The sequence below is a fragment of the Electrophorus electricus genome, chromosome 5 (genome assembly GCF_041902795.1).
Source record: "Electrophorus electricus isolate QZ-2024a chromosome 5, ASM4190279v1, whole genome shotgun sequence".
NCBI lineage: Eukaryota > Metazoa > Chordata > Actinopteri > Gymnotiformes > Gymnotidae > Electrophorus > Electrophorus electricus.
In genome coordinates this window covers 23,304,918-23,316,194 of record NC_137501.1, presented here as the reverse complement: position 1 = coordinate 23,316,194, position 11,277 = coordinate 23,304,918, and the positions used below count along the sequence as shown (strand labels likewise).

The window sequence follows — 11,277 nt, the reverse complement described above, 5'->3', positions numbered from 1 at the left end:
GTACGGGGAGCAAAAGCACAAGGAGAAAAATAGAAACGTTCAAGATTTATCATTTCGCTTGCATAAACACTGGGTAAAAAAATAAACACGCACATTTTAATATTTCGCGTGTGTAAATATACCACTCGCAAGCGAAAATATAAAATTCGCGAAGGAACGAATTTCATGCACTTTTATCATAATGTTGCGCTCACACTTCATTCTCGAATGGTTTTTAGTTCTCGAGTTGAACGCTGTTTTGGCGGCACAGCTGAAATTTCTTTCTGTGCTTTTACCTTCACGAGTGAAACTTTTACACACGCGGAATGGTAAAACATACGTTTAGATTTTTCTCCCTGTGTTTCTGCACCATCTATCTAGTTGAAAAACTTTATTACATACTAATAAAACTAAAAAAGCAGGATTAACCCTAAAGCAGGACGCGCGCGCGCACACACAAGATTGTAAACTAGAGTCTTGAGGATAGGCGCATGGCATGCTGGGAGTTGTCTCCATGCTCCTCTCCACTTTCCCACTGTTTCACTCCCCAAACAGATATTTACTGCAGTAATATTAAGGGGAAAAAAAGTCACACTTGGCATTATTACATCATCAAAATGCAGAGGAGTCCAAGATGCATGTCATTCTCACAGCACTGTAACAGTCTTCCATAGGTTTTTAAAGTAAGGAAGTGGGTTAGTAAAGTATGCACTAGGATTCACTTCAGCCCCACAGACACTTGAGACAGCAATTGTCTGTATGTTTGGTTTACAGTGTAACAGGACTGATGACTTGGTGCACTCAACTTTCAGTTCAAATTGGAGATTTATTTATATAGCGCCTTTACAGTAGATGTCACAAAGCAACTTTACAAATGTACCTTTCCACTATGCAACTTTCTGCTTTTGCCTTGCCTAGGAGCCAAGTCATATGAAGGACAAGTCTGGCAACAGGAGGCTGGCATCTTAGCGCACCAGTCCACAGCTTCTTTGGTTTAGTCAGAAATGTTGTAATTGCTCCAGAATGACTTATGGTTTCCCATTATATTCTAATATGCTTCTGAGAAGCTCCCCATAACCGGACTCCTAAAAGAGAGTAAATTACTGTATTGTCAGGTTAATGTTCAATAAGAGGTATAGCACATAGGAACTGTATAAAGTAATGACGAAAGTACTGACGTAAGGATTCATATCTGTCTATATATTTTCTTCACACTTAAACATGTCTTCATTAATATGCAATATGCCATTTGTGGCGTTATACATAAAATATATGGCAAAAGTGGATTTACTTGCTGTGACAGCCCGAGTGCCGCAGGACAAGGAAAAGACGCACAGACCTCTCTCTACGGAGACAGACATTAGACATAACACGAATGATAAATATAATAGCACTCACATAACGCAAGCATGGTGAATATCAGCAACGTCTAACATGGTCACAACTACGATTATAACTAGAATCAATGAGCGACAAACTGCTACTCATTAAAACTGCTCATATTAAAAGGTTTAAATACACACACAAATGACGATAAACCGCGTGCAGGTGTGCGCTAATAGGGGCGTGGTTACAAGCAAGCCATTCAGTGAACTCTCATTGCACGTGGCGGGCCATACCACGTGATCACTGGGAAGGCGAGCGTTCGACACTTGCCAAAAAGGGAAGGCCCCATATGGTTAAAGCTATTAATTTTAAATAAAGGTAATGATAAAAGAGATGAAAAGAATACCTTTATATCCTCAGCCATTTAGATTGACTGCACACCTGCTCCTCAAGTCCACCCTACATATCAGAGAAGAGAAAGGAAAAACATTGAACAGTCAGCTGGAGTTCTGAAAACAACAAGCATGGTCTGAATTCCATTTTGAAAGTGTATCCATGCTTGTTCAGTAACTGCTGCACTGATGGCAGAAGCGTCAAGCTCCCACCTCCCAGTGATACTCCATACTCATTGTTCCCTTTTGAAAAATAATCTGATGTATGCAACAAGAATAGTGGCAATGTGTTGATGATGACATTGTTGATTAGTTTAAGGTGCTACACACCACATAACTACACCTTCTGGAATAACCACATAATCGAATCAGGACCTCTGTAACCAAGAAGTAAATGGTTAATAAGACTGGTGCACCATATGGCACAAATACTGTTCCTTTATGATCTTCCCATATACCAAAATTATAATGTCCCCATACACACTGCTAAACAAAAATTATGATTGGTTTCATGAACACAGGTAAGTGTCCTGATAGTGATTTTGATCTAAGCATCGGGGATTACCTTAATGGGATGTTCTGTAGCAAAATGATCATAGATTATTTCCATCTCAGAAAACTGGAATTTTTTTTTTTCTCAATGGACTTGTATGGCAGTTTCAGAACATGTTCAAAAGGGAAGCTCTACTCCATTTAAGAATTAGATAATTGGTAATTATATATTGCCTATGTTTTGTTTTTGTTTTTTTAACCTTACCTGCTGCAGCTGAAGTTAAAAGAAATAAACCCTCAGATGACCATAAGCAGAAACACCAGATAAAGTTTCCAGATGAGCAAAGATTTGGAACAATTTGAAAATCTTGTATGGTTTAAGCTTGTATTCAAAGTAAACAGTGTATTTTAAAGAACTGACATGGACATAATGGTTCTGGCTGGGGCATAGTACCAACTACTTAGGGTTCTCTATGCCACTCCTTCCCCCGCATTCATCTTTAGGCCTTGGGAACAAAAGATTAATCTTACCATGATAGATACAATTGTAAATCCTAATATCTAGAGCATACATTCAGGGAATAATAATTTGATGTTACTTGAAATGCTGAACACTGAACATTCAAAATGCAAATGCATTCAAACTACACTTCTATTCCAGTGAAACATTCTATTCCAGTGAAGCCCTGCCAAAATCGCTTTCCATAAGAACCTTGGGGGTCATCCCATTAAGTCTGTGTCATCTTACAAATCCAGGGGAAACAGCCATTTATGTTACCCAAACAGGATCACTAAACTGACACAAGCTGACTTTCCAAACCCACTTGGAAAAGGAATGTTCCATTGTCCTGTTCATGGAACGGCAGGGGAATATTCCACAGATGGTGTGCAAAGCTTTTGGAGCTGAAAATAATTGTGATTCTACATTTGACAGAGGCCAGGTGTGTTTCCACTCAACATCATTTTAGAATGTGTGGATAAACAAGCCAGACATCAAGGAAGAGACACTGATCCTGTAGGGAACTTGTAATATGTTTCACCTACAAATGGCAGTGAAGTAATTATAAAATAACTACATCATGTTTGCATCATATAGGGCTGATTAACTATATTTACAGTTGATGTGGATGGTTCCCAAAATAGCAGCACACAGACCATATCCACAAATCTGCTGCATATCCCATGTGTCCTACTCACAACAGCAAATCAGACTGAACACTAAATATGTTATCCCTCAGAAGCTCACAAATGAAATGTTGAAAGACCTTGGCCAGCTCTTCTAACTCTTATATGAAATAATATCTCATATAAAAACATACTTTGGTATCAACAAAATCACTTACTGTTTTCTTTAGAATTCTAGGTTCTGAGTTTAATGCAAAAATGCTGGTGTTTTTGGTCTATGTTAGGTTTTTGGGCTGGATGATTTATGGAGGTGTTAGTACATATTGTACTTTACAAATAAACTTATACACTTTGGAGCATGTAAGTTGCTATTAAATGAGAGGAGTGAATTATAGTTAAAATACCACATTATTGTAAAACAAAGTCAACAAAAATGATAAAATAATAATTCAGTGGGGGCACCTTTTATTTTCAAGAAAGGAAAAGAGACATAATATAATTGGTCATTTATTATACACATTATACTTCACATTATACTTCACATTAGACTTCAGACTTTGATCAACCACATATATTTTTACAATCCAAAGACAAATATAATAGAGTTCGATAAAATAATATAAATTTATTTAAATTCAGTTTTGACATATATTTAAAACTAACACAGTGTCCTCTGGATATTATGTTAGTCAGGGAGCAAAGAGATGGAAGATTAAAGGATTCCATTAACCAAAAATATAATAGGTTTTTTTTATGTTACAATATGAATTGTAGAGGTTTTTGTGCTTGAGATACAAAAATAAAAATATGTTTTCTTGTCATTTCTTTCTCTTTTCTTGGTCATCATTATTTTATCATAATTTCTGACAGTCCTGGTGAATGTTTCCTTTTAATGAATGATAGTAGCACTATTTAAAACAATAGGGTAAAGTAAAAAACAAAACAAAACAAACAAACAGTAACAAATAGCAGATTAAAAATAAAATGAAATAGTTAACCTATTTGGGGAGCAAAACCGGCAGATCCACTGGTTGAGGACTAAAGTAACTTTCTTGAAAAGTCATTCTGAATCATTGCTAGTGTGGCACCCTCTTTTTAGTGAATATTTTCCTGAGCACACTGATATAGTATGCAGGTAGGTAAGTTCATAATGACAGCTTACTGGTAAGGAATTCCAGAAAGCCTTTGTCATCAAACAAATCAAGCCATAGAAAAGTGATCTTGCTAATTTGCAGCCAAGAGTTATTTTCTCCATGTAAATGATATTATAGGAAAGCCCACATTATGTGGGAATTAGCAGTTTAACCAAGACTGCACACTTCTAAAAAAAAGTATGTGCTTTATGCCACAACAGTTTGAGACTGATTTTACTGCCTGCCTGAGAAAAGGAAGAGTGAGGCAGATAAACAGACATACACATTCAGTGGGAATGAGCGAGAGAGAGATAGGGAGACAGAGAAAGAGAAACAGAGACCTCTGTAAGGAGGAGCTCCAGCCTTGGGTCCCTGGGCACAGAAGGGGCTGCAATGCAGAAGAAGCAGACTCACAGAATAATACCCCCCCCCCCCCCCCTTCTCTGTGCGTGGGGGCAGGGGTATTGAATGTACATTTAAAGCACCAGTGACAAAAAACAGTTATGTTTCTTTTCCTGGCCAATGCTCTAACTCTAAACTGACAAAGAAACACCACATATTGTGCGTATTATGTCAAATACATGTGCTATTTGTATAGTTTACATTTTCAAGAACAATTGTACAGTTGTACTTTTGGAAGAAACAAAAAAACCCTTTACAGTGTTTGTGAATTAGAGTTAGACCTAATGTATTGACCTTGAACCTATATAGTGTTTGTTATTTAGAAATAATGTATTAACCTTATTCAGCCTCACCCATTTCAAGGACAGGTCTCATTACATCTTTTAACTTAATATAACCTGTTTATGTTAGCTGCTATTATAAAAAGAATGTGGACACATTCAAAATATTTTCCCTCTACTATTTCCAGCTAGTTAAGACAAAAGGAAAAAATGGCTAGAAATAACATACAAGGACATTTTTAATCCCAATATACAATATTCAAGTGTCAATACATTCTGCAACATGGCTGCATTTATTAGGGCAAAACAGCAAAACCAGCAAAAACTGGGAATGAAACAATTCATTATCTGCCTAAATGAAAGGTAGCTGGACATGACAGTGATCCAACCAAATGACCAAAGAACCAGTTGTTCATAGACATCAACATGTGGCAAAGATTCAGGTTTCCTTACCTTTATATGCAATTCATTTTGATACAGGGGAAATACACTAAGCAAAGCCTTGATGCTTGGTCATAGAAGGATTTCTTGGTGAAATTTAAAGTGATGAGGACACCAATGAATAGTCTGGTTGGATGTGGACAGGTTTGCTCAAATATGTTTATTTTATTACAACTTGTTTTTGGCAAAGTGTAAGCAAGCTAGGCCTACTTTGTTCATAGCTAACCCACCGACTGTAAAGTCCCGGGCATACCTTTGGTTCAGCTCACATTTGTGATGTTGAATATGCTTAATAATATTACATTGTGATCAGTTTATATTAGCATGCATATGTGTCCAAGAGTGATTTTCAGTAACAATACACAAGTATGCACAGTTTATTGATTGTCACACCTTCTGCCACCTGTAGTCCTGCAGACTACATTCCCCATAAGCCTCCTGTTTGTTCCCTCCATGTTTGACTTATGCCTGCCCTTGTTGTTATTGTTATTGATAAACTGGAAGTTCAAAGACAAAGTGAACAAGAAGGTGGTGCCCTTGTTTTAAGGTAAAAATACATTTTAACGGCATGTGAAGCACTGCTTGTTTGCATTCAAATGTTTTAACAGGATTTATTTTGAATGAATTTCAGTTCATTTGTGTATAATTATAATGGTTAGCCACCTCATTGGTGTCGTTGACCATGTGATGTTGATCAAGTAGTTCTGGCATTTCTTCCCTTGCCTTATACACCATATGGTTTTGTTTTGTTCCTTTCTTCGCTGTTCTCTAGTGTGTCTTGTTTTTCTCCACCCTTGATTGTAAACAGGTGTCTCGTTTCTGTTCATTTGTCTGTATATTTAAACTCAGTGATCTTGCAACCTTGTTGTCAGTTCTTGGTGTTTGTCCTTATTATCCTGGTAGTTATTCCACAAGGCAGGATTTCACAGTTTAGCCCATTTAAGCCGAAAGTCATGATGCTCCATAGAAGAGCCGAGGGACATTTCTATTGGGCAATCCTCAACTTTGAGAGTGGACTGGGAAAGGTGCTGGTTTGCCTGTATTCAGATGGATTTGACGCTCTTGTGGATGTATATAAGAAGAACCTGTTCCTGGTCAGTTTAGCTCCTCAGTCCTCTGATGAGGATCACCACCAATCTACTTTACCTGCCCGGTTCTGCTCTTCAAGCATTTTTCCAGAGGCCTTCTCTTCTCTAGTGGCTGTGTCCAAGACCCAACAAACCCAAGCAATGCCTCTGCTGCACCCTGTCTCCAAGAGAGAGATCCCACCATTGCAGCCCTATTCCATGAGGGGGCTACCTCTGCTGTGCTCTGCTTCCTAGAGGGCGTCGCCTCCCCTGCCACCAGGAGGGTGCAGTTTTTGTGCCCTGTTGCTAGGAGAGGGTTGTTCTTGCGCTCTTTTCCAAAGACAGTGCAACCACGCCACTGCCTTGCCGTGTCTCAAAGAATATGTCATAAAGTTGTGTGTTGGAGACTCACTCAGGAAGGTAAAATGTGTGTTCTGGTTGCTGCGCCTGCTTTGGTCTTTTGGTCAGAGCACACGTTTACTGCAAGACCTAGATTTGAGATTTGAGTGTGGTTGCTTGCATGCAGCATTTGCTACAATGTACTGTTTCCTAAATTAATTTGGTTATCTATTAATACAAGTACACGTTGTAATGGCCTGAGTGCCACAGAGCAAGGAACAGGATGTACAGACTCCCTCGATGGAGACAGACATTTATTTAATGAATGAAAAAGACAACGGCACTCACATACAAAATAAACAGCGGTCAAGAACACGAATACAGCTAACATGAGCGATGTGAACATGAATATGAACAGTGACTGACAACACACGACATAACCAGTGGCAATGGGAGTGTTCTGTGACACATGCACACAGCAACACAGATATATTCACATGCCCATGAATTGCATTTAGTGTGAACTGAAATAAAATGTGCAGCAAAATGCTGAAAAAATAAACCTAATTAAAATTTAAATAACAGTCTCTGTTAAGCATTGAAGTGGTTAAACATTTCGTAGGTGATCCAACTTTTCTGAACCTTAGTATAAATATTTCTTAACTGATGGTTCTTTGCAGTGTAGTCTTCCAGATAGATTTCTTATAATGATACAATAATTATACAGCCTTCTCCATTGCCAAGTTATCTTATAAAATACCTTCAGATAAAATACTACAAGATTTTATGATTTCATGGTTTATATTGCCCAGTGAACCACACAGACCAAATTCATTTGACCCACAAATTATAGTAGCCAAACTGCAGCAGTCCAATGAATGTGCAATGTACATTTTACATTTACTGCATTTAGGTGACACTTTAATCCAAAGCGACTTACAATTATGAGTGAGTACACCTGGAGCAATTGAAGGTTAAGGGCCTTGCTCGAGGGCCCAACAGTGGTGGGGCCCCACCACTGCCAGGTTGCCACTGTTAATGTTGCTATTTGTGTATGACATCACTTCTTCTTGACGTTTCTAACACTAGACAGTGATTCAACCATGTGCACAGTGCTGTTTTCTATATGCAAAGCCATCTGTATACTCACTGAGGTATACAGGAGGGTTTGGAAAGCAAAACAGTCTGTAGAACCTTTGAGCCAGATCCGGAATTAAGATATGCATGCACAAGTGCCTTTTTGATGCAAATACAAAATCTCCACAAATCTATCACCCATAAGTAAATCCTGATTTTATAGACTTTACTTTGAATTGATTATATAAGAAAAAAATCTATTTAAAAAGTTTTGTTTCTGTTTTAACTGGAAAGATCTAAACTCAAAGCCAAATGTAAACTATTTCTTTAGACAAGTTTGTTCCTTTTTTCTTTTGCAGACAATTTCACATCTGCAATATTCTTGCTGAATACACAATCACAAAATAATTTTTAGCCATTTATTTGATTGGTACAAGCAAGTGTCATATTAGCTGTGTGATCATTTTCTCCCTGCCTGCTTCTGGCTATAGCCTGTTATGCATTGTGAGTTCAGTACCCATATGTCATATGTTGTCACTCATTTAATTACAGCCTCACATACTTGCATAGTTTTCATCTCAGTAATTTCTGTCTCTGTAATAAATACAGAATTGTGTTGGTTTCATTATTAATAAATAAAGATCCCTGATTTTTGATTGCAAATATTGCTGGAGACTGAGGAAACCTTCAACACAGAAGCAGACTCAGGCTGGCCCTTAGATCTCCTCTTCCTATGCTTTATCCAGCTGGGCTTAGCCTGAACTGCTTCAGTCTCCAGGAAAATGTGTTCATCTGGTGGCTGGGTAGAACTAGTCCACTGCAGACCATTACCATATTTATCAACCAAGGCCTTAGTGTCAGCAGTGATACAGCATATCCGGCTCTCACCCTTCCCGGACATATTGCTTTGATAAAGACAGTCCAGGGAATCCACCAGTTGATGTGCTGCCAACCTTTGAAGACATCTCTCCTCAGTAGTCCCATTAGGAAGCGTGAGGAAGTCGGACGCTTCCTTGATAATGTCTTCTAAATCTCATCGCTGCATCCTGTGATGTCGGGTATATGGTAACTGCTGACTCCAATTTGGGCAAAGTCTTCTGTAATGTTCTGAGCACAAACCATCCAATGGCATGCGGAGATCCAATAAACAAAAGAAACACAGAGGATAACATATGGCTCAGAAATGAACCAGAGGATGTTGAGACTTTGCAAAGACAAACTGAACAAAGTGGGCTTATGTACAGTGACTAACGAGGACTAACAAGATACAGGTGGAAATACTAAGAATGGGGTAGAACAAGGAAGCATGAGGAAACAAAACCAGGAAGTAAATAAACATGCAGCATAGCCATGGGAACCGTGACCCCACGAAGGGGCAAACATGACAATCCCAACTACTGATAATCTAGAAGTCAGCAATCACTTGCAGAGAAAGAAAGTAAAAGTCACTCTTTCATATAGCATTCAGTTTGACAATGCTGTACAGTCACTGAACAGGCTATCCACTCAGAGATCAAACAAATCAATCACAAACTCTTATGTTTCATTCTGTATTTATTGATACATGTAGCACTGTATATTACCTACTGTGAGTAAGAAAATTGGGAGTGCACAGTATATGCTATAAGCCTTTCTCCTTCTCTGTTTCTTTTTTTTTGTCTTCCAATGGAGTTTGTTCATGCTATGGCCTTGACTTCCTAAAGAGAGTTCTGAGCCCAGATTTCTGAGAAACCTTCTTGGTGACATCATTATTTGTTAAAAAAAAAAAAAAAAAAAGGCTAAACAAATAAAATGTTTTTGAACTGTTATTTTTGTATGAATGGACATTCATAGATTTTACAGGTTTTAGTCTCTTCTGCTTCCACAATATAGGATATAAATATAATTTATTTTATACAAGTCAGTACAGAAGGTCACAGATAAATTTGTGAAGTAACTTGTAGTAACTGACCAAATATGATGAGTCACATGTAAAGTGAAGGCAGAGGAACTGGCTTATACATTTTCTTGTATGGTCTAATCTTTGCAATGCTACAGAATGTACAAAACTTTCAAAAAGACCAACAGATAGAGCCTAAGACTACACTGTTGGCAAGATTGTATGTAGTGTCAGAGAGTTTAGTCATGAGGTCCTTTCTAAGGTCCTTTCTGTTTAGCTGAAACATTGTTAGCATTTGTCAGACAGTGAAAAGGACAGCTATTTAGATGTGACTGCTGCTGCCACATTTACACTGTTTCTGTAAAGAAAGACTTGAAGCTTGTATTGAAGCTACAGTAAATTGCAAGACAGTAGAATACCCAGGAGGTTTGGTAGCTGGCTAACTTTTGTAAACTAATGGCTCTCTTGTAGAATGATCCACATATGAAGCATCAGTGCCAGACACAAATGCAGCATGTTAGTTGTAAAAGACTTTGAATACACTAAAATAGTAAACTTTGCTAGTTTCAGACATGTCCTCAAGAACAGAGATAATAAAAAACAATTACAACAATCTTCTATCTTCTGCCTTCATGGAAACATAGAAAAGCCACATAGTTTAACACCTCCATAAAATGATAATAACATTAATCTATTTAAATGTGTAAGGAAAGTGTTCCAACACGTCATTTTATGGATGAGTATATTAGTTCACGCCATAGTATTCAGTCTTAATATGTTGTTAATGCTGCAGGAGATGGCCATGTGTCCTCAGAGGCCATGTGTCATAGAAATTACTTAAGCACCAAAATTAAAATTTCTTAAAACCTATGTAACAGTCATGGTAAATTATTCACACATTTTTCATGAAAGGATCTGTCAGAGAGTATTTGCCAGGGTGCACTTCACACAAAAGCATTTCCATACCTCCCGTTTGATCATCTGAGATTAGAGAAGCCCTTCTACTACACCTGTGTACCTACAACTTCTCAGAGTATCTGCAGATATATAGAAATGCTTTAGAGTTTTAGATATGAGGAAATTGCTTTTTTAAAATAAATTTGAAATTTTAATAAAGCTCGTCTACATATGTCATACACAAGCAACACAAAGGATGAACCATGAGCTTGTACCCAAAATACCTTCCCTTAAAAGCCGTAGCTCTGGCCAAACAGTTTGTTCCTTATCTCATAGTTTCTGGCAGTCTGGCATTGACTGGAGTTTTGAGTTTCCTGTCTCAACTGTTATGTCCTTGGAACTATTAGAAGCATTAGGCTACTTCTCAAATGTATCTAAAAGTAGCCC

At 37.8% G+C, this 11,277-nt stretch overlaps 1 protein-coding gene across 2 annotated transcripts in view; it reads right to left on the bottom strand.

Moving 5' to 3' along the window:
• Positions 1 to 788: 788 nt before the first annotated feature.
• wdr27 (WD repeat domain 27) overlaps positions 789 to 11,277 on the bottom strand; it is a 63,916-nt gene continuing 53,427 nt past the window's right edge. Inside the window, exons 24-26 of one of the 2 annotated variants that reach the window (XM_081714437.1) lie at positions 1,712 to 1,764; positions 1,271 to 1,324; positions 789 to 1,064 (exon numbers count right to left, since the gene is read on the bottom strand). In XM_081714437.1, the coding sequence (XP_081570563.1) occupies positions 1,714 to 1,764 (51 nt within the window). In that variant the 3' untranslated portion in view covers positions 789 to 1,064; positions 1,271 to 1,324; positions 1,712 to 1,713. Of the gene's footprint in view, positions 1,065 to 1,270; positions 1,325 to 1,711; positions 1,765 to 7,310; positions 9,162 to 11,277 lie in introns of those variants that run through there. The other variant, XM_027014232.3, reaches the window with a different exon arrangement.